The 19,394-nt window shown below is 47.1% G+C and overlaps 1 protein-coding gene across 1 annotated transcript in view; it reads right to left on the bottom strand.

The window, feature by feature from the left end:
* Nucleotides 1-1,978: 1,978 nt before the first annotated feature.
* fat2 (FAT atypical cadherin 2) overlaps nt 1,979-19,394 on the bottom strand; it is a 59,098-nt gene continuing 41,682 nt past the window's right edge. The window contains 13 exon segments of the mRNA XM_029164654.3: nt 1,979-4,406; nt 7,010-7,272; nt 7,355-7,528; nt 8,453-8,606; nt 9,833-10,286; nt 12,730-12,887; nt 13,835-14,020; nt 14,137-14,380; nt 14,382-14,738; nt 15,295-15,492; nt 17,433-17,576; nt 17,646-17,783; nt 18,537-18,748. Coding sequence (XP_029020487.2) covers nt 3,910-4,406; nt 7,010-7,272; nt 7,355-7,528; nt 8,453-8,606; nt 9,833-10,286; nt 12,730-12,887; nt 13,835-14,020; nt 14,137-14,380; nt 14,382-14,738; nt 15,295-15,492; nt 17,433-17,576; nt 17,646-17,783; nt 18,537-18,748 — 3,179 coding nt within the window. The 3' untranslated portion in view covers nt 1,979-3,909.

Genomic DNA, 19,394 nt, shown 5'->3' with positions numbered 1-19,394 from the left:
CTCAGATTTAATTCAACCATTTGTTCTGTTGAAATAAAAAACAAGGCCGACATTAATTATCTGAAATAAAACATAAAGAATTTTCTCTTGTGTCTCTAAATTCTCAGATGTTCAGGTGATTCCTAGAAAAAGCGCTGCACATCTGTTGTGTTTATTCTGCACATGCATCAAACCGTTCTCAGAAATAAAACAAGCGATGCAAAGAGCCGCTGTGTCTTATGGGGTCACAGTATTACACACATTTGTGCTGTGATAGAGGAAGTAATGGCGAGAGGTCAAAGGTCAGCAGAAGCCGGTTTCAGCCCCACAGCAGACTGCAGGGGTTTCTGGGAAACGTTACGCTCACCTGTAAACAAAAGGTGAGTCATTTGCTGCAAATTACCCCCAAATCGCGTGAATTGCTTGGAATGAGTGAGTGAGGTCACTAAAAGCGTCAGAGCGTGAAATATTCAGCCATAAAAAAGCAGAGCTGTTTTTGGTTCCTCTGTGTCAAGTGACACGAATGGTGTAAATGCAGAAAAGCCCAGATTCAGACGGAAACATGAGGAAAAGGAGAAGCTGCATCAGGAGCTGTTCTGTTCTGGTCTCTGCTCAGCTTTGTGTTTCTTTTGAACAGACAGCAGCCGTAACGAGGGAAAACAAATTCCCTCTGGGATTAATAATGTTTTTAAACCTTGAATCTGAATATGTGCGCAGTCAAATGCGATAACGGTCACAGACGAGAACCACTTTGAAGAGAACGACTGACCAGTGACTTTGCAAACCTTAGAGTTAGTTCATAAGCGAGTTAGAAAATGCTGAGCTCAGCATTTTGCAAACTGTTTAAAGTTGCGTTTTGGTTCTGTGACGACAGAACATCAGCAGCAAACTGACTTCATCCGCAGAGAAGGCGCTGGTTTGCTGTTTATCAGAGTGAAGCTGAGTGTTGTTTCTGCTTTTAACTGGAGACCAAGTGAGACGCAGCAAAGCTGCGGTCAGAAGATAGAGAGCGCTGCGTCCTGTGACGCAGCTCCACGGGAGCTGTGCTGTGTCTGAAGCAGGAAACGTAACGCCGAGGATCGATGCCGCTTCACCACCGTTACATCATCACATTCATGAAGGCATTAATGAACTCAACCTGCTGTTTGTCTGGAGAGAACAATGTGAATGTGAGATTCATGATGGGAAACGTTTCAGGAAGAACAGGAGGAAGTCTGTGACCACAGATTTAATATTATATAATAACATGATTTAATGTGGGAACTTATGCACAAATCCTGTAACTGGGTTAATTATCACAAAGATCCCCTTGGTGTCAGTGCAGAGCATTTGTGTGGTTTCTCTCTGTGAAGTATGAGTGAAGACGACTCACAGACGCATTCAGTTCCTACAAAATGAAACCTTTACATTAAATATAGGAAATGAAAAATAAATATAAAACTCTTGACTTTTTTAGTTTTGTTCTTTGTTTCCTGTCACACGGCGCTTTTAGAGCAGCTAACGTATTGACTGACCTGGTGCAGCACTGGCTGCTGTTCAAAGCAGGAACCAAGCGTCATCATTTTCATCACTGATATTTGTGAAGATTGTGAGACAAACACTTAAATGATTCTCTGTCTAAAGAGAAGAAACTGTTCACGGCCTGCGTGTAAGTGCAGCTTTGATTCCGTATGGAATTAAATGGATGCAGATCAAAGTATGTTTAAGGCCATTGATTCAGCCTTTGACCTTTTAAGCTCTTAACTTCAAACTTGCCTCAGCTTCAAAGTCCGGAGGAAAACAGCGTCTGCTGAAGCGCGTCTTCGCACTGAAGCTCTGAGGCCGTCGTCTCAGCTGCGTCTGTGCTGGTGGACGACGCTGGTGGAGGTTGAACAGGTCGTGTGTTTGCTCACGCTGTACGTTGGTTCGCTGCTGCAATAACCTCCTGAAACCCACTGAGCGGCTTCACATGATGCTAATGTTAAACTCGGTTGTGGTCACATTTCTCACCACACAGTCCTCACTGTTCATAGAAGATCATCTTTATTCAGATTTCTTTACAATATAGAAACATAATACTAGAAACATAGCATCTTAATAAAATCTCTCACAGAGAAACAACAGAGCAAAACATGGGGCGGCCCACATTAATACAAAAATAAACTGTGTTCAGACCTAAAGGAAACAAACCAGCGTGCATTCAGGTAAAACAACATCACCACACAAACACAGACGCTTTACTTTATCAGACTGTTTCTACAGACGCTGTTCAAACTAAAACATGTTTGACCGTCGTGTTTACGCAGATTCCACTGGTGGAGGATCAATTTGAGAACAGATGATTGGTTAAACCCTTTTTTTTACTGGATTCCACGTAGCTGATGTTATTTCTTCTTCTGGTTTTTCGTTAAGACAGCAAATGACCAACATTAACTTCTTCAGCAATAATTTCAGTATCTTGGATGATAATCGTGGTTGTGAGGTTGTAGTGACAGAATCTCAGGTTCAACCACCATCACAGGACGTGTGCTGGCAGTTACTGAGTCACCAGCTAACGTTAACTCAGTGTCTCTATCAGCGCAGCTCAAAGAGCAGCATAAACATTGTGGCTATAACGTTAGAAGCCTCATCTGAATTTCAATCATGTTTGAACGTTCATTTTTGTCAGGATGAGAGATATGAAAACACAAGCTTTAAGGTTTGTGTTTGCTCTGTGTTGTTTGGACAGCGTCATCACAGACGAACACGTCTTCAGCTTCGGCTGCAAACTACCAACAGTTCGCTGAATGGGCCGACTTTAAACATCTGCCCAAACGTCTGTTCATTGGTTCAGGTTACACAAAATGCAGTACGTACATGTAGTGTATATTGGGATCATGCAGATTATTGATATACTGTGTTAGATGTAGGAAGGTGAAGAACGTGTGGCCACTGGAGCAGGTTTAAACAGACAGGTTAATAAGAATTAACGTGTTACAGAGAATGTTGATCATTTGAGTCAGACTTTGTTTTCAAAAGCGTTGAGGACTTATTGAAATAATGGACCTTTCTGAAATAGATTTTGATGCTTCACAAACCAGAATCTTTGATTATATTGATTAATCTGCAGATTAATATTTAAATGTTGCTGCAGATCTTTTATGAAATAATGATATGAACTTACAAATACGATAACTCAGTGTGTGTTTGTTTTAAGTCAGGCTTGTACATTTACACCAATTGAAATGGCTGCATAGACATTTTCTGTACTGCTCCAAAGCTCAACATCAAGCGTTTATAATCAGCAACACTGCAGAGCAGAAGTTCACTACGAACAGCAACATATGGTCTGAAGGAAATACTGTGATCTAAAAGTCACAGAACGTGTAATAATGAAAACATTTATCCTAGTGTAACACTAACATCTGATCACATCACAGCTCACATTACTTGGTCACTTAATTTATGGCTTTCATCTGTTTTTGAGGAACCAGCCCCATTAAATGTAACACACACCAACGGACAGTCAATATTCATTTGTTCATGGAAATGTTGGTTTTCATGAAATAATGTTTGTCACCTTTCAAAAACCTAAGTATAAAATAAATCACTGTAGATGGAAGATTTGTCTGGACGAGTCCTGGAAGCAGAGGAAGAGTCCTACTTGGAGTAAAAAAAAAACTTGGAATGTGGAAGCGATCCACAGTCAGATGTGTAATACTGTTCACCATCCTGAAAAATTAACTACCGTTTTTTTAGCAACATTTAAAAAAAGATGAACTTTTGCTGAACTTGCTCTGCCCTGATTTACTCTGCTCTAGTCTGGCGCAGCGAGACTCCACGACCTCACGAAGTCAAAGGAATGGAAGGTTCACACGGTGCCGTTGTCTTCATCAGATCTCACAGAGCGGAGTCTTAGAAGGAGTGTGCTTGTAACCGACGCTGCTCAAACGTCACCAGACAGGAAGCAAACTAAAACATGACCTCCTCACAGCTCCCGTAGTCGCTGCCCACGGTGCTGCTCCTGCCGCAGCTGCGCGGGTTCTGCGGCGCCGGGCGCGTCTGCGGCTCGGCCGGGTTGGGCTCCGGCGGCAGCGGCGCCTGCTCCGCGTACGAGGGCATGGCCACGCTCAGGCGCATGCTGAGCCGCTTGTAGCCTCCCGACACGTTGTCCAGGCTGCGCGCGTGCTGCGTGGGGTAGTAGCTGATGGCCGTGTACTCGTTGGGGCACTGAGAGCTGGGAAGAGGCAGCCCGTCGGGCCCCAGGAAGTCGTCCAGGTTCTGGTTGCTGTAGCAGGGCGGCAGGGGGGCGCGGCGGTCGGCCCGGTCCAGCGGGAAGGGGAACCCGCTGAAGCGAGAGTTTCTGCGCGACTCCGTGGTGGAGGTGGAGTAGGAGTCCTCAACAATGTCGAACTGGGGGAACTCCTGGACCGCCGGCCGGCCGTAGTAGTCTGGGTCGGCCGGGTAAACTGGAACAGGCAGAGAACAGGCCCACATCACATCAACTGGACAGCAAACAGGAAAGCAAGCTAAGATTCACAATAATAATAAATACCAGCACCGCCGCTGCAGCACTGGCTGTGAAAGATGGATGCGAGCTGCGGGTTAAATAATAAAAAAGACACTAAGCTGGAGGCATTTGCATATTAAATCCTTCCCTGAAGATTAGAAATAGTGTGGGTTTGATTAGTGAAACAGGAGGTGGGAAGACGTCTGCTGCAAGCTCAAGGTCCCGAAGTCACAACTATTACTTAAAGGCAACAATTGATCCAGACCTGCCTCTAAAGACCGCGGAAGGAGAATAATCCTCCTCCTCCAATCAACAGAATTACAATCAGCTGACATTAAGACATTTCAAAGGCAACCTTGACTATCTCGTCCAGCGTGTTGGACACCCCTGCGTCTACTCTTAGAGCCTAATCACTAAAATTATTTTCTGACACTAATCTCAAGCTAAATCCCCAACCTTGAAACACTTCATGGTAAACGCTGCTTCTTCATGTGCCAACCCTGAAGGCAAGAAGCTTCTTTGTGCGCAAGATCCTGGAGGAACTCAGGATCGACCTTGCAACTGTTCTAACTTACTCTCCCTCATGACATGTGGGAGAGAAGCAGTAGACGTGCTGCTGGTACTAGAAGCTGTGAGTCGTCACCAGGGGCCTGAGCTCCGTTCAGCATCTAGTGAGTAGTCGTGTCTGGACTGAGGCTGTGCTTCTATTCTGCTCAGACCTGAAGCCACAAAATAGAAGACACTACAAACTCAGATTATCACTTTAAACCCATGCCTTGAACAAAGTTTATGTTAAACAGAAAGAAAATGAGACCAATGAGGAGTGAAAGACAACAGTTGAAAGGTCGATGGACAGAAGAAGCCGAAAACCAGAGACGTGAACGGAAAGAGTTTGAGAGCAGAGCTTCAAGAGTGAAGGACGTGAAAGGGAGGCAGAAAATAAGACAAAAGGGACCAAGAACAGATGAGAGGAAATGGACACAAAGGGACCGAAAAGAATCTACATCAAAGGATTGCTGTTATTTCCACACTGCGAGCAGCTCAATAAGCTGTTAAGAACAGCAGCTCGTCTGCTTGTGATGCTACAGAAAACAAAGTGCTGAGGCTCAGATCAGTGCAGCCTCCAACGCACACAAATAGTTCCCACCGCATTAAAACGTGTGGCCAGACATTTCAAAGGTTTCAAACTGTTTCTACGTTTTGCATTTCAGTGGCTTGTTTTTCTGAAGCTGCGGGTAACAGAGCTCCAGATCTCATATCACCACCATTCACAACACAAGCTGGAGTCACTTTGTTCATGTAAACAACAAATTAACATTCAGTTCAGCTCCAGGTGGAAACGTGATGCTGTGAAACGTGGATGAAATATTCTGCTATGTTAATGTTATTTTTAATGCTAATGTTGAACTGAAATGTTTGCAGTCTCTAAATTCAGCTGCTTGGAGGTGCAGGTCACAGCTGAGACCCTCAGGCCTCAGCTTCAGATAATAACAGGTGTATCGTCTTTAGCTTCAGCCCGTTGTTCATCAGGCTTCTGCTCTGCATTTGAAAGGACTCGGATGGAGAACGTGCTAATGGAGCCGAGCTGTGATTAGGACGCAGTGGCCTGATGCTGGGTGTGGTCGGAGCAGGTGGAACACACACAGCCCTTAAACAAGCAGGATGACAAGCAGGGAGCTGAAGGAATGTGATAAGGTCAAGCAGATGAATGCTCTGCCAGGCTGCTGCTCCACGGGGAGCGATGGCATGACTAACACCCCATCTACTTCTATTTATCTGTCTCATAACACAGCAGTGAAGCTGAGTCACAGCTCGGCTCTATTGATCTGTTACATGTGAGAACACCAATGAGGATAGAGCGCGACAGAAGAACAAAAGAGGAGAAGGGTGAGTGGGATCGAAGGAGAAGACAAAGATCACAATTAGACTGGAGGGAGATGGAGTGAGCGGTAAATGGAGAGAGAGAGAGGGCGAGGTGACGAAGGAGAGGAGACGAGGCAGGACGGGAGGTGTGATGCCACGGCATTCAGCATCGTTACCAGGCCTCCAACCACTAAAGCACCCAAATCAGCTGAAGTTAGTACAAATGTCTTTGAACAAAAACAACAGGGAATGAATTTTAGAGTCAGACGATGAACTGTCGCCACGACGAAACAGACAAAACAGGAAGGAAAGTGGGGAGAGAAGTAATCAGAACGAGAGTGGAAATAAAACACTCTGGGATGAAACAGAGACAGGACTGCGTTTCCTGATGTTATCGCATCCAATCAGGCTCGTGTGTTGACAGACAACTGTCTGTGGACAGTTCCCAGCATGCACCACTTTGCATCACACATGCATTTTTACAATGACTTTGACTGATTGAAGCGTTCAGCCTCTTCGGCGCCGCCTCGGCTTCGCATGACAGGATCCCAGGATGATTCCATGACAGTGTTGGACCTGGATGACTTATTAAATATTAAGCTGACCTGACCTAAATGATCAGAGCCATCCCTTCACAGAGTGTCTCTGGAGTGGGCGTTGCTGTGTGTTTTCCTGATGATGAACAAACAGAACCCTCACCCTCATAGTCCCACGGGTTCTTCCTGATGGAGTCGTTGTCGGAGCTGGACGGCGGCCTGGCAGGCAGATTGGGCGCCACGCTGCACACGGCCGGCCCCTGCGTCTTTGTGGAGGAGACCCCACCTCCTGACAGACCTATGTGGCGCAGCGACCTGAACGGTGTGTTGTTGAGCTCTTTGAGCCCGACCAGAGAGCTCATCTCGATGGCACCGACGTCCTGGTTCTCGGCTTTCAGGCCTTTGCTCAGACTGGGCTGGAAGTAGCTGTGGGCGCAGACACGTCCTGATGATTAGTTAACACACAGATGGGTTCTGAAGACGCTTGAAGGAATGCTTGCGTTCTCACCCGTTTGAATCCTGGACGCAAACGGGCTTTTTCTTCTTCTGGTGAACGTAACGTTTTCTGATGCAAACAAAGACGCCAACCAGCAGAACTAGCCCGAGCACACTGGCACCGATCTCCAAGGCTTCCATGTAGCCAATGACTGGAGAGTGCTTCCGGACGGAGGTGGAGAGACACCTGATTTGGAGAAAACAGTGAGGCAGCTGTTATTTCGCTCGCTTCGTGCTTTGAGCTGGTTGTGTGCGTTCTGCTGGATGTCTGACAGCCAGGACACCGTCGCCCCCCGCTGCCCGTGAGGCCAGAACGCCAAAATGAGCATCAGACCGCTAACCATAAAACACCAGGATGATAAAACATGTGTGGATGTGCTGTAATTACAGACCACCACCGGTCCCGTGTCCTCCACTACCTTAATCTAAGCCCACCTCAAAGAGCCTGTTAATTCCCACGAGGGCCAAGCAATTCCACAAGCGGCCTTAATGAATGGAGGAATATGCAAATGCTGGTGTAATTTCACCTGAACGTGACTCTGCCGTTCAACGTCTGTTGATGTTGTGCTTGGAATAAAGCAGCTGCTTCTATAGTGATGTGTTTATGTGCATCCACGCAAATTCAAACCATGCAAAAACCATACACTGCCAGTGCATATAATGAGGGTTATGCTGAGGCGTCCGTGTTTACTTGGCCTTGTTGGAGTCATGTCAGTGTATATAATCAAGAAGATCTTCTCTGTTTGAACACAATGCGTCTGGGACTCTTACGTCTTCATCACTGTTTTTCCATTAGGTTAAAGTCACCTGTTGGGCTGCACCTGCTGATTCTTATTATGGTCAGATTATTGTCTCACTCTGATCTCAGTTCAGAAAAAGTTAACAACCAGTAGAATATCATACATATAAAAACAATCTAAGTACCTAAAAGTTGGTCTATTTGTGGAAACTGCTGAACAGCACAGCTTATCCTCCACGTGTGACCAGAGGCCTGTTGGTTCATGGATCACTGCTCTGCCACTTTAATCAGCTTTCATTTACCTCATCAGTCAAAACCAGATGTTTTCCAGTCCTGAATGCTGAATGACTGACTAATTAAGAGTGAGTTTACCATTCTCCAGGGTTGTCTAGCGAACAGTTGCACATGTAGCCTCCAGCCTTGGGAACACACACCCCGTCGTGGGAACACGGCTGGGAGGCGCACGGGTTGTTGTCCAGTTCACAGCGGAGTCCGTGGAAGAGGCCCGAACACCTGCAGAGCGGCTCTGAAGATTAAATAAAACACACCCGGACGTGTGAGACAAGAGCAACTGATCAAAGCCGCAGAAAGTCTCCCTACAGGCAGTAAATAATCAAAGCAAAGGTCAAACTGGCGTTTCCAGAGGACAGGAGAGAGCGTTTGCTATTTAAAAAGAAAAGTTGCCCCTCAAAGTTTGAGGGGTGAGATTCTCATCCTTGGATCGACGCTAAGGAAAACTAGGCTTTTATGAGTGTGAGGAAGCTGCAACAACGATACTTTTTAAAAATACACATCCGACCAACACACGAATCAAAAATAATAAAGTGTGCTTCTAAATATGTTGCTCAAAGGAACCCAGTCCTGGACTTTGCATCTGTTCTGGCACATGATCCAGAGGCTGAAACGTTTGGAGCGCAGTGTTTCCAACTGAGAGACAAATATCTGACAACATATAATGAATCCTCACACGTTTTCTTCAGTTACGGCTCCAGTTTATATTTTGATCTCATTTTAAGTTTGTTTTTGAGACATTTGGAGGTAATGAAATAATAAAATGCCACTGCTAGCTTACAGGAAATTTAGCTTTTATGACTTATCTGACTACATGCACACTTGTTAACTTCTCAGTAAATTGGGATGTTATTATATTAATATATTCTTCAACAGAAACAGGTCGTTTTTTTGTACTTCATCACATTTTCCTGACCTTTAAAGCACCTTTGAGAAATAAAACACTGCTGTTTGGCATCACACCAGCCTTTAAATGTCTTCTGACATGATGATGAATACGATCCTGAGAGAAGTAATACTCTGCTGTAACATTCAGTCCCGAGTCCACTGAGCCACGGTGGACATTTGATTCTTGTAGTGAAGGACAATAACAGAGTGGGTGAATCTGCAGGAAAGACACGGCTGCAGGCAGCAGCTTCAGACTTCTTTTGTTTACACGGCTTCCAAAGCACAGAGATTAGTATCTTGTCCAGCTTTATGTTCAGTTCCATATCCTCCTTCCTACAAACTGCCCTCACAAGAATAACATGATTTTAAAGCGCTGTTTTTTTATCTGTAGAAGTGCAGGTGTGCTTATCAGCTGCTATTCTAAATAAATAATAAATCAAGCTGCCGCAAATCTTTTTCTGTGAGCCATGAATTAGAAAAGAAGACTTCCTTAAACACATGATCAGTGGGAGTTTTGGCCAATAAACAGCATTTTTGGTTCCATATTTTTCTCTCTCCATGTTTCACATGTACCTCCAGTAGCGTCCTCCTCACAGATTCCCCCGTTCACACAGGGCCTGGCGTCACAGGCTCCGGCCGTGCTGCAGCACTGGTACACCCCGAACAGCCTCCTGCTCCCGGGCCCGCTCCACTCCGCCGTATCGCCCACTCTGATTGGCTGCCCATTCAGTTCCAAGTCTTTAAGGCAGCCAATGAAATTACGTGGGCTCAACTGGCCCCGTGGAGCAGAGCCGTGAGAGGCAGAGGCGAAGAGCAAAGCACCATGGGAGCCCAACATCCGGCACGGCTCGGTTAGGCTGGTCCACGCTGGATGCTGCTGGTCCAGGGTCAGTCTCAGGGCAGTGGAGTTGACCTCCAGCAGGACACTGTGCCACTGTCCATTTGATACTGGACCAGATGTGATGGTTAAGGAAAGAGGGGCGTCGTTTCCACAGCTGTACCTGAACTGCAGCACTCCATCGGTCAACTGAGGAGGAAGATGACAGAAACCAGTGAAGCATGGAAGTCATACATGTAGGTGTTTGCTCATTAGTAAAGACAGAAATTCTCATGTGAATAACCCCAGAGAAAGCTGGCAGGTCTGGTTTTAAATGCACCATCGATTCATAACAATGAGGATGGAATGAATTCAGCACATCTCGCCTGAGGCAGGTTCAGCTCGAAGCTCAACAACGACCTGTAGCAAAAAGCTACAGTTTCTTAGGGTCAAGTTTGTGACTGGAGAAACCGAAAGACGAAGTTGATCCCGTCTGAACGACCTCCAGAGGATCTGCTGGGTCAAATGGGATAAAGGCCCAAAATCCAGCTGAGACAAAAGATGTTTAGGTCATTTTTAAACATTCACGACAGGTGACAGGTTTTTTGTCTATAATAAACACCTCTTCCTGTAGACTCAATGTTTAAAAATGGCAATAATGATGAAAGTCCAATGTAAATAAGTAAAGGTTCCAGTCTTGTAACTTCGAATATGTCCTTCAAGACACAGAGCTGCTTCCTCCTAATGCTAAAAAGCCTGAACTGACATGAAAGTCAATCACTTTGTGTTACTGCAAACAGCATGACAGATGAGTGTTGGTCCACTGGGTCCACACACGTGTGTCCACATCTTTGTTCACAGGCAGGTCTCTGTTGTCAGGTCTGAGCCGTCACTTCTCATCAAGGATGATGTTTTCCTTCCACTTACAAGTCACCTTTACTTCCGCATGGCTCGCTCTGCTGGCTTTTTCTCCAAGCAGCTCTATTTACATTTCAAAGGTGAGGATTTATATGCGCACACAAAAGAGAATTAGGAAAAACAAATGGATGGTAACTTACATTTATGCTAATTCATATGTACTTTTTTCTGTTTCAAAGATATGGCTCCTCATGAAGAATACTGATGAGCTTTGGCAGCTCGTGTCCTGAGGGGAATGAAGTGTGCAAATAGTGTTGTGTGTCTCCAGGAAGGTTCCCTGAAGGCGAGCGACTTCTAACGTAGCCGTGTTGAGAAATGCCTTTTGAAGCCATTTGAGCTGGAAGGGCCACATTCTCGGCCGCACTGGTGGGCTGCAGTGACATAAACCATCGTTCCCCCGGACGGGCCCACAAAAGCATGTCAGCAGCCTTGGAGACTTTTATTAGGACCCAGCTGAACTGTTACTCGCTCCGTCTGCGTGTTCTGAGGGAAAAGGGCAACACGAGGCGCACGTGCTGAGTTCAGAGCAGCAGTCGTCACAGCTCCGTTTAAAGGAGTCCCTGTGAGCTGAAGGCACTGGAGAGGCAGGACATGAGCACCCTGAGCCATGTGTGCAGGCTCAGTCCAGCACTGACGCAAGCAGAGCCACGGCTGACTTTCGTCACCTCGTAGTCACAGGGTCTGAGCACAGAAGTGCAGCAGGTCTGGACAGTGAAGAGAAAGTCAACAAACTCAGACTCACGTCTCACAACGCTGTTGCTGATTTATGGTGAAGAAGAGCAAAATGTGAGCGTGGCCGCAGTGAAAGTCATTTAAACGAAGCAGCTTTGGTTTTCCCAGATTCAGGGTGTGAGCTGGTGGTGTTTGATACCGGCACCGCTGACCCAGATACACAGCAGAGTGGCGCTATTCTGGGACAAGTGTTTGCAGCGAACACAGAAAAGGACAAAGAGATTAGAGCCAGAATGTAACATGAATGCTGAGGCAGATATCAGGTATGTGAGAAAACTGATAACGCGGCTGCTGGCACAAAGTAGCAAATAAAATATTGACATTAAAGATGATATCTGCCAGCGCAGTTGAAGCAGGATATCCAGTCGTGTTTGTGAATCCGAGGCGAAAACGTGGAATGAAAAGCTTCTCCTGCCGGCGACGTTCCCCAGAGAACTCCCAGCTCCGGGATTTTATCACAGCGAGGGTGAATTAGCGTCAAACAACATTACAGTAACAGCATGTGAAAATTAGGCAGAGATTTAATCTCTGCACCACAGCAGCAGCAAAGGAGCAAAATAAATAAACTGTCAGCTCAGGAGAGAACACAACTGATATTTACACGCGCTCCGAATGAATGAAAATAATGATTCTTCTTCTGCTGCTCTGCTCGGAATTGAACGTCTCCCTCTTTCATCACTCTGAGCTGTTGTGACATTTCCCACTCAGACAAGGAGGTGAGCTTCTCTGTGTCACATGAACACAGCAAACAGAGCCGGAGCCTTTAAAGCAGATGCTGCAGGGCTGCTGAAAGGCGACACGCCGCTGGAGATGAGCTGGAGGCAACGACGGAGCTGACGTTTGAACCGCCCTTATTTTACAGCCTCATTTCTGCCTCAAATTAGGGAAGACTTCACCGCGACCACTGTGTGTACAGCTTTAATACTGCCTTCAAACTGAAGCTTTCTGGGTCATTAATGTAAAACAGGTGTATTTGTGTTTCGGGGAGAGATGAAGTGCGTACCTGTAACGTTCCCCAGTTGTTGGTGCTGTTGCTGGACATCAGGAAGCTTTGCTCCTGGAAAGTCTTGAACTTTAGTGAGACCTTAAACTCCTGGTGGTCCTCATCCATCCCGTGAAGGTACTTCAGGTATGACGTCTCGTCGAACCGCACGGCCGACTCTACAACCCAGAACAACTGTTGAAGCGCTGGTCATTTAGAATGAGTCAAACATGTGGCGGGGGCTGGAAACACCTGGGACAGAGTCCTGGAGAAGCTCAATGACAATTATCATCTTTGATTGTGACTCTGTGACTTCAAACTTCTCTAAACAATTGTTGCCTGAATTGTAAATTTAAATAAACCACAAATTAAACCTTTTTCACATTTCAGCTCAAGGCTACAAAACGTAACCACCACCTTCTACCTTTAATGTGACAGCAGCGTCTGCAGATGAAACAAGCTCTAAACTAAACGTAATGTGTGATTTCATATCTGACAGAAGAGACGGGAGAGAAAGAAAAAAAACATGCTTTTTCGAATATTTGTTTGATCTGTTTAACTGAAAAAATCTGAAAAGGTGAAAACCAGAAATGCCCAGCGGCAAAAAAACACGAACAGCGTAATCAGTCAAGGTCCTGACGCAAGTTTAGCTTCCAACAGGGCAGGAAAAACTGAATGAAGAATGAATTCATTCAAGACTGGACGGATCAGTGATGAACCCAACAGCAAACAGCAGCTGATTAGAGTTCAAGCAAAGGTCTGACGGTGAAACACGACTCAAACTCACCAAGTTTAACATCTTCAAAGAGAGGAAAAGAAGCAGAGCACCAGTAGAAAGCCCTGGTTGTACTGGGACGAGTGTGTCATGAAGACAGCGTGTCTCGGAAATAAAACTAAAAGCAATGATTTGCAAACATTTCTAAATGTGAATGTGACTGTAAATGGTTAGAAGCTCATCCGTATTTGCAGCAGGAGGACGCGGTGGTCTCTGATCCTGTGAACTGTGCTTCCTGCTGCTAACAGGCAGCTGTTTCCTCCTCGCTTCGCTCACTTTCTCATTATTATCCATGCACACACAGTCATTACTGTCTCTCTGGATTCCAGGTGTGCGCCCGGGCTGACGTACCGTTACAGGGGCACACGCTCTCCCAGCTGTGTTGGGGGGTGATGTAACCGGCCCTGGCGGTGGTGAAATGGCTGAGGCGCACGGCGTTCCTGCAGCCGCGCGGCGGGCAGCCGGGGCCCAGACATCCGTTGTGGCTCAGCCTGAGGATTTTCAGGCCCAAAGCGTCCTCGATGTCTGACATGATGCCTACATCAAAGTGAACATCATTAGACTGTTTGGGTCCAAGCCCGTTCCTGCCAACACGTCTTTCTTCTTTTTACACCTACACCCTTAGCGCACATGACAATCTAAACAGTTATTACCTGCCAGCCTGGTGGTCGGCAGCGGCTGCACGCGCCCGGGCTGCGGCCTCCAGACCAGCAGGGCGTCCAGGACCTGGGCGTCGCGCTGCTGCTGCAGGCTGACGAGGTGAAGCTCCTGCCTGGGAACGTCCAGCGCTTGTCCCAGGTGGCGCTGGAGGCTTCTCCAGTACACGCTCAGGAACTCCTCTGGGGACATCCTGTCTATGTGCAGCGTCAGACCGGAGTCCAGCGCTCTTTGGTCGGCCCGCCCACACGTGAACTTTGACCTCGGCACAGACACTGAACTTCCCATCGGTCACGCTGACGTTAAGGGAGTAAAAGCCCTCATCCAGGTTTTCATCGGCCCAGATTTTACCGTCAGCCGAGTCGACGGAGAACCTTCGTCCCTCTGGGTTTTCTGATAGCAGCTTGTAGGTCAGCACGTCCTGCAGGTCTTGATCTGAAGCCTGCAGTCTGCCGACGAGCTGGTTGGCGAACTGCCCCCCCGCGGTGGTGATGAAGACCTCCAAAGGCACGACCGAGGGAGGGTACCTGCTCTGCTCAGTGACATTAATGTTGACCACACAGATGGAGGAGAGGGGAGGGAGGCCGCTGTCCGTCACCTGGACCAAGCACACACAGTCTCACTTCCATTACTTGTGCTGAGCTAGAGCCTCCTTCTACTATAGTTTACAGGGGTCCTGCTTTCAGTTCACTAAACAGAACAGGAACAAATTTAGCAATAAAAACACACATTTCTATTTTTATTCAGGTTTTACACAAAGTGGTATTTTGCATAATGTTACTGACTTCAGATGAATTCTGATGGTGGCGCCTTTTTAATATTATGGGGATATTACGGATTATGAGGATTTTGTCCCAGTGACTTCAGTCACCAGTAGTAATCTGTAACATTTCTAAGTGTCCACCTCTAAACAGAGAAACGCTCTCTCTGCAGCACCGCAGACGAGGCCACGGGGGACACGCTGCAGTGCATCAGTATTTTATCACTGAGCCTGGACTGCGATAAACACTGGGTGGTGTAGAGATTATTGTTTTATGCTCAGCAACACTGAGAGTCGACACATTGCGTGCTTTTCTTCCACAAGGAGGAGACAGACAAATGACGACGTAGAGTAAAACGCCTGAGCCAGGTCTCAGGTGAATGTGCCTCCTGACCTGTATCTTGAGCTGATGACGGGCTTTGACCTTCTTCCTGAGCGGAGCAGAGAGCGACAGCAGCCCGCCCTGGTCCACGTGGAATCGTCGATCCTCGTTGCCACTGACAATGTGGAAGGAGAAGGGCGGGCCGTTCCTCGGCGTGTCCTTGTCCGTCACCACCAGCTGGAGGACGCTGCTGCCGATGGACTCGCCCTCCTGAAGGAATCAGTGAACGTTCAATAAACCACTCAACAGTAAGCTGGAAAACACTGTTTATCATGATGGATTACATCTCTGACGCAACCTCAGTGGCTCAGCATGTTGAAATTAATAGAACCCAGCAGGTCCCTGAAATGTAGGATATCAATCTTAATAATTGGCAATAAAATACACACGATTTAGTGTTAATGGGCTAAAACACACAAGTGCATTGTGGGCGTCAGGCTTTAAATGTAAAGTAGAGCAAGCTCCACAAAGCATAGTCCTTATTAGAGCTTTAACAGGTGAGTTCGTTGGGTTAGTAGGTTCTGGTACAGGGCAGTGGCTCCATCTGGATGAAACCAAGTGGAACCGGTTCACATCCACCACACAAACGCTCAAAGGGAAGAAGGACGCAGCGCAGCATCTAGAAGGTGCGTTCACCGTACTAACAGTAGGTTACACAACGCGACATCTGCTCCTTTGGAAATTTATATATTTTCCACAAACTTTGCGATTCAGCAACATTGAATTATTCAGTAAAATAACTGCAGCCCTTAAGATGCTCTGCTGTGAGTAACTAGGGGAATTTAAATATCCTACAATGTACAATGGAAAGACCTGCTCAGATCATCCTCCTGCTGCTTCTTGAATAATACGACTTGGTTCCACTGCTTGGTTCAACTAGGCTCCTAAAACACCTGCAACAATACAACAGCTCCTTTCCTGTGTCTGCAACCATCATCCATCTGCCTGATGCAAATCAGAGCCATCATCAGGCAGAGCTGGCTGTGGGGACATTAGCAGATGGGATATCTGTCCACATTTTGGCTTGTGAAGCACATATTCTGAGACTGGATGGAAGCTTCTGAGCTGGCAGAGCTGCAGCAGGTTGAGTGATGGAAAGCTAGCGGACAAAACGTCATTGTCAGGGAGGAAGAGCCAGCGCAGCTGAAAGGAACGAGAAGCCGCATCAGACTAAACATGCAGCAACACAAACACAAAAGTGGAGGAAATTAGCCAGATATATTTCTCGGCAGCAGCAGATTTTGTCCTGTGATTAGAGCTGTGGCGAATGTGTGCTGCTAAGGTCCAAACACGCACACACACTGACTCCCACACGGTTCAAACCCCACTCTGAAAAAGTTTCACTCCTTAGCTCTCACTGCACAGTTTTAATGAGCTCTGGGCACCGGTGTTATGATGGAGCAGACTTACAGGTCAGCACATTTCCACTGGACTGTGTTGGAGCGGTTCTAATGATACAGAGGGATGGATAGATTGAAGGGGGATGACTCATCTTTCGTGGAGTCATTAGCTCATCTGCTTTCATTAGCACCCTGTCATGCAGTCAGGAGCAGGTGGAGGTTAACAGCCTGATGCTGTGTTATTAGAGTGAGCAGATTCGGATGAGGAGCTGTATGTTCCGCTCATATTCACTCAAACTGGAGCCTGAAAACGAGGCAGCGCTTGGATTTTTGCATTGAGTTGTCAAATGAATGGAACTTCTGTCTCTGTCCTCAGGACAAAGGTTATTTTTGGGAGCTGAGGAGCAGGTGACTCTTTGCAGGTTATTCTGGCTGAGTCGTCTCAGGTCCTTGGTTTTGTTTACTTTGATGCAATACTTTCTGCTGCAGGCACCTTGATGCTGGTATCTTCTCACTGCTCCGAGCGCTGAACGTGGTTGGTTTTTGAACACGCACCCAGAGCTGTTTTTCTCACGCAGAACATGTTGCTGCTGTAGAGAATCTGCCTATGGTGTCCCGCAGGGGTCAAATCAATTAATAGCCATGTTAGAGGCAACCCGCCGCCCCATGATACCTTTAAGGCATTTCACCCTAACAGGATAAAACCCTTTTTACCAGATGGTCTTGTCGAACAGGCATCAGCAGGCTCACACACGCTGCTGAGCAGTTCAGTCCTGATAGCAGCCAGTATTACACAAGGATGTGACTGACCTGCAGCAGCAGACTGTGCTTGACCTGAGAGAAGACGGGCGGGTTGTCATTCACATCAGTGACTGTGATGGTGATGACGACTGCTGACGACAAGGGAGGAGCGCCTTCATCAGCTGCCTGCACGGTCAGAGAGTAATGGGGGGTCTGCAGAGAGGACGGGTCAAGGTCAGTCTCTTACACATGCTTGTCTTACTCATATTAACAGGTGCTGACCTCCTCTCTGTCCAGTGCAGTTTGGACGGTGATTTCTCCGCTGCGAGGGTCAATGGAAAACTGCTGCAGAGGATCCCCGCTCACTATAGAGTATCGCAGAAGGCTGTTGATGGGACCATCCTGATCCGTAGCCGTCACCTGGAGGTGGGGAAAGTAGCGGAGAAGTTAATTTCTTGTAAAGAGTCTTTTCTCTAGGCTCCTTCTGAGTCATGGCAGAAGGTCAGACCTGACAAAAGAGCCACAAAACACAGTTATAGCAGCCGGTAATTAAATCCAATAGAGCGACAATAATACCTGATGATGGTGCAGCCACAGGTCAAACAGCGCCTTCACCGCCGGATAAAGAAACGCGAACCGGGCGGATCTTTGCCCATTGAGGCAACGAGCGCGAAGGCTTCAGTTCAAGGACTGAGTTTCGTACTTTTCTTACAAATCCAGGATACTGGAGTTGACAACAGTGAAGGAGACACGGTGCTTCCCTGCACCGCTGTAACCTGAGGCTACGCAGGGTTGTGTGTTAGAGCCACACACAATGAAGTCGGTGGTGATAATAAACCCTACGACTGCCTCCAACCAGCGCATGAAAACAGCTCAAAGTGTAACACGCTGCAGTTAAACGGTGAAAACGGACGAGGACACAGATGATGAGAGAGGAAAAGTGATAGAAGTGAAGGCATATGATTACAAGCTCATCATGCAGCCGTGGTGTGACTATCAGAGTCACTGAGCTGTGTTATTGCTGCGGTATCACTGTCCTGACAGACGGCAGCTGCCGTGCTGTTGGATGAGTGTGTTTGTACTTGTCATACACGTTTTTGCTTCATACTTTGCAAACTTGCAGACTCTGCTCTATGTTACATGTGTGCAGGAATCAGTTGGCCTGTTCTCTACCTTCATCACCAGAGCCCCGGGCGTCAGCTCCTCCGATACCTCCGCCCTGTAGTCGCCTCGTCCGAACGCGGGCGTGTTGTCGTTGACGTCCGTCACGTTGATGATGACTGTGGTGATGTCGCTGAGGGACGGCTTTCCGCGGCTGCCCTCCACAGACAGGAAGTACTCCCGGGAAACCTCAAAATCCAAAGGCGCCATGAGGGTGAGGCGACCTGGAAGATGAAGAGGAGTTATTCTTCATGAAGAGCGGAGCAAACGTGTGCCGGGTCCAGATTTGCTTCGCTTGTGTCAGCTTTTCTGGTGGAGCCGCCAATAAAGAGTAAATCAGAGGAACGAGCTGTGTTAACGACCCAACAGTCCTGAGTTTAGGGTGTTTACACACGATGTGTACCACAAACTGGTACAAGTTAAAACAAGGAACAACATGTTTTGAGACCTTTTGATGCTGCCGCTGCCCATCAGTGAACCACGGCTGCGCTGCCCTGCTTAAAGGAAAGCAGAATGTGTGTGACAGAGCTCCAACAGCAGAATTTATGCTTTATGCTACAAGCAAGTGGATTTGGAGGATAATTTCCTCCATAACTCAAGCGGGACTTTTGTGCTCTGTCGGCTCGGTTGCGAGTTAAACTCCTCTCACACTGTGAATCAGTGCACAGCTGGCTGCTGTCTTTTTGTGTCATCTGTCATCCACGTGTGAAGTCTAATGCCAATTTATGGCAGCAATAAACGGGTTCCTACTGGGAGAAACTTCTTCTCCTGTTACTGATACACTCGTGTGTTCAGAGGGAGCTTCCATCGATCACCCAGCGTCTGAAGCCCAGCAGGCCGACTGCTCTCCTGTGTAATGAACAAGTGGCA

This window comes from Betta splendens, chromosome 10 (genome assembly GCF_900634795.4).
Source record: "Betta splendens chromosome 10, fBetSpl5.4, whole genome shotgun sequence".
Lineage (NCBI taxonomy): Eukaryota > Metazoa > Chordata > Actinopteri > Anabantiformes > Osphronemidae > Betta > Betta splendens.
Note: the sequence above shows the minus strand (reverse complement) of the source record. Positions and strands in the feature narration are given on the sequence as shown.